General features: G+C 39.5%; 1 protein-coding gene across 1 annotated transcript in view; it reads right to left on the reverse strand.

The window, feature by feature from the left end:
* The window catches only part of NINL (ninein like), a 92,562-nt gene extending 89,251 nt beyond the window's left edge, over positions 1 to 3,311 (reverse strand). The window contains exon 1 of the mRNA XM_039225375.1: positions 3,120 to 3,311. Coding sequence (XP_039081306.1) covers positions 3,120 to 3,302 — 183 coding nt within the window. The 5' untranslated portion in view covers positions 3,303 to 3,311. The remainder of the gene's footprint in view (positions 1 to 3,119) is intronic.
* Between the last annotated feature and the right edge of the window lie 751 nt (positions 3,312 to 4,062).

The following is a 4,062-nucleotide window of genomic DNA, read 5'->3' on the forward strand; positions in this document are numbered from 1 at the left end:
GTTTCTTGATTTCTCTTTCTGTTGCTTCATCATTGGTGTATAAAAATGCAACCGATTTCTGTACGTTGATTTTGTACCCTGCAACTTGGCTGAATTCTTGGATCAGTTCTAGTAGGCTTCTGGTGGAGTCTGTCGGGTTTTCCAAATAGACTATCATGTCGTCTGCAAAAAGTGAAAGTTTGACTCCCTCTTTGCCAATTCTGATGCCTTTGATTTCCTTTTGTTGTCTGATGGCTGATGCTAGGACTTCCAGCACTATGTTAAACAACAGTGGTGACAGTGCACATCCCTGTCGTGTTCCTGATCTCAGGAGGAAAGCTCTCAGTTTTTCCCCGTTGAGGATGATGTTAGCTGAAGGCTTCTCATAGATGGCTTTGATGATGTTTAAGTAGATTCCTTCTATCCCAACTTTCTCTAGAGTTTTTATTAAGAAGGGATGCTGTAAATTGTCAATGCTTTCTCTGCATCTATTGACTGGTCATATGGTGTTTATCTTTTCTTTTATTGATGTGATGTATCACACTGATTGATTTGGGAATGTTGAACCAGCCCTGTAACCCAGGAATGAATCCCACTTGATCTTGGTGGATGATTCTTTCTATGTGCTGCTGGATTCGATTGCCCCCCAGGCAAATCCCTGTCCTTGCTCGCCAACCTGACCTAGAGGAACGGGAGCAGCTATTCTGGCTCTATCCCCAGGGCTAGGCAAGAGGCTTGGAATTGCCCCAAGAGGATTGCCTGCGAGGTTGTGTCTACGGCAATATCAGTGGGGCGCGCGGACTGGACTTGTAAATAAAAAGTGAGCGTAACTCAGTGCATTAAAAGATTACCTTGTTAATTAAAATTAATGTTTATAATATTGTTCTTCATTTTTATAACTGGATTACTGTATCAATGACTAACATTTACATGATGTCATGTGTTAGTTACTACAAGGAAACTGGATATGTGATATTTGAACTAAAAAACCAATCAATTCTCACGGATACAGAATTTATCTTGATTTTCTTTGAAATATCCCCAAATCTCCACCATTTGGTTTCTATCATGGAAAATGGTGGTAACTATCTAGACATTTCTGGCTTGACACCAGCTTCCCCTAAAACCTCTACAGAACCCACCTAAATGCTGGCTGTGTATGCTATGCCCCATCTGTGGGATGAAGCAGAGAAGCAGTAAAAGCTCTGAAAGCAGAAATAATCCACCATGACCATATGATCACAGAGGAGGTGGTATAAAGTGTGGGGTGGGTTGGAGGGAGACAAATGCAGGGCCCCTAGAGGCATCAGCTGGTGTGGATACTACTCTTGAAATGTGAGAGAGGGGAGGAGGGACAACTTCAGGTGAGACTCAATAGCACTAATGGCAGCAGAAATCTTGACTGTAAGAAAGTGGAGTTGGGACAGACAGAAAGATGGATGAACACAGAATTTGTCAAGAGACCATGTTATCAGAAAAGACCAGGTTCCTGTCACTGCCTGTGAGTGTCTGTGTGAGGAGAAACATCCAGCCTCCTGGAAGGAGTTACAACTCACAGGAACTCTTTTACTGGATACAGGTGATATGGGAGGAACTAGAAATCTCAAACAACCCAAGTTGATTTTTCTTTATCATAATTTGATGTTTCTAAATCTACCATTTCTGCACATATAAAGTGCAGGATAAAGTGGGGAAAGGCTCAGGAATGATGTAATTGTTCAATCAGGAGAATCTACCATATGAACATGAACTCAAAAGTTATTTTCTTTTGGCTTTGAATTTTCCAAACTGCCAAAAATAATCAAGAAACTCAGATCATCTGTTTATACTGCTTGAATAAACACAGTGATTTTCACAAATGTGCCTTTTGCTCCCAAATACAATTCAAGGTGATATCAAGAGGGGCTAGAACATTAGCAGAAATATAGCTGATTCTTAAGTCCATTAAAAAAAAAATCAGGAATAGAATGAAGAGAGAAAGTGTGTGGTCATATTAGTTGAGGCAGAGCTCCCCAAGGGGGAGTAACAGTATCCCACTGACAGGCATTGGCAATATGGGGCAGTGGGTGCTTTGGGAAAGTAACAAGAGGTACATTTCCCCTGGACTCTCTTCCTATGCTAGCTTGTTTTTCTGCATTTGTTTTTGTCCAAAAGCCAATTCAGGAAAATCTGCAGGGTAGGGTTTTTTTTTTCTCATTCAAAATAAAAATGTTTTCATTGATTTCTCTGGAAAAAACGCTCTTCCTTCAAAGTTAAGATGACCAATGAGATAACAGGCACCATTTTTAGCACTAAAACGTTAACATCTGGACACATTTAAGAAGTAGGGACAAGGTGGGAGGTACTTTTTACTGCTTCTGTCAGGAAAGTAAATTGTAGTCTAGATTCTTGATCACCATTCTAGATGACCTTGAACTTCCTAGCAAAAACAACTGAATTCATAGTTTAGAACTGGCCTAGATAAAAATCACAGGAAACCTCTGAACATAGGTATCCTTTTGTTCTGCAACAGTGGTGTGCAGTTGCTTTGTTCAGCTGCTATAATGAATTTCAAGCTATGTAATTTTACTAGCCAATCTGCTTTCAAGGTACTTAAAGTTGCCTTTCTCTCGATGACCCAGTGTGTCAGCTGCCCACAGATCTTGTGTTTTTATGAACCACATACCACTTGCCCATACCAACCTTCCACCCCATCCCCCACCCCCAATAAATCACTCAAACACCTTTCAGGAAAAACCAAACCAAACCTTACTATGCCTTAAAAAAAATAATCTTAGGGGCACCAGGGTGGCTAAGTCAGGTGAGCATCTAACTTTGGCTCAGGTCATGTTTTCACGGCTTGTGGGTTTGAGCCCCACATGGGGCTCACCACTGTCAGTGCAGACCCCACTTCAGTTCCTCTTGCCCCCCTCCCTGCCCCTCTCTCACTCATGTTCTCTCTCAAAAATTAATAAACATTTTAAAAAAGTAATCTTAAGGAAACTCTTGCTACAATGTAAGAGTTTAGCAGAAGGAAAAGCAGCCTTCTAGTTCCTAGTAACTCTGTTTTGGTGTGTATCTTTATCAACTGACATTTCTCAAATGTCAGCTAACTATAGCATTCTGTGCTTTTCCTCATGAGAATGAAGTCAAATACCCACCCTGGCAAAGTGGTCATTTCCAAGAAGCGTTTGCAGAAGGATAGGCAGCTGCTTTTCCAGATGAAGCTTAAGGCACAGCTGGGTCAGCTCTTCCCGATCCAGAAATCCTGTCCCTGTGGTGTCACAGCTGCTGTAGACTTCCTTGAGCTGTGAAACATAGTGGTTCTCTTCTTCTTCACCCATCCCATAGCAGACTGGACATGGCAGGGGGAAAAGAGAAACAAGAGTACACTTTCACTGCCACACGTCATACATTCTTTTACCACTCTGATGAGCCCTGGTGGGGTGGCATCCAGGTGCTCTAAGGTTTATGTGAGACTTTTGCAGGAGAGGCCAGAAACATGTCACTGGGGAGTCAGTCCTTGTTCAAAAGAAACAGAATTTCTTTGTTCTGTAAGAAAATATATATTATAGAATAATCAGGAAAAAAAGAGGTAAGTATAAAATTGAGAACTAAAATCATCCAAAACTTCACCACCTAAAACAAAATCACTATTAACATTTTGACAAATATACATTCTAACTTTTCTCTATACATATAAGTATGGTATTTTTTTCCTTATTGGTATTTAGTTATAAAGACTATAAAGTAAAAATGTTACTAAATTTTACCAGATGAAAATATTTACAATAAAAAATTGAAACTCCAATAAAATATATAGAGGGTGTTACTTAATCACAAAAGAAAAAAATATAAGGTTAATAACCATGTAAAAATGTTCAAATTAAAACAAAGATACTATGTGGCATGGTCAAATTATCAAGAATAAAAACCCCCAATGCTAACTGAGGCTATCATCAGAAGGGGCTCTCACATATTTCTAGAGAAAGGGACAATTAAATGTCTTTTGGAATATACTTTGTATACCAAGAAATTTTTAAATAATTGTATTATCTGACCTAGTTATTTCACATACACAGTATCTTACAGAAATTCCTTGTA

This window comes from Hyaena hyaena, unplaced genomic scaffold, assembly GCF_003009895.1.
Source record: "Hyaena hyaena isolate Hyena2069 unplaced genomic scaffold, ASM300989v1 scaffold_2105, whole genome shotgun sequence".
Lineage (NCBI taxonomy): Eukaryota > Metazoa > Chordata > Mammalia > Carnivora > Hyaenidae > Hyaena > Hyaena hyaena.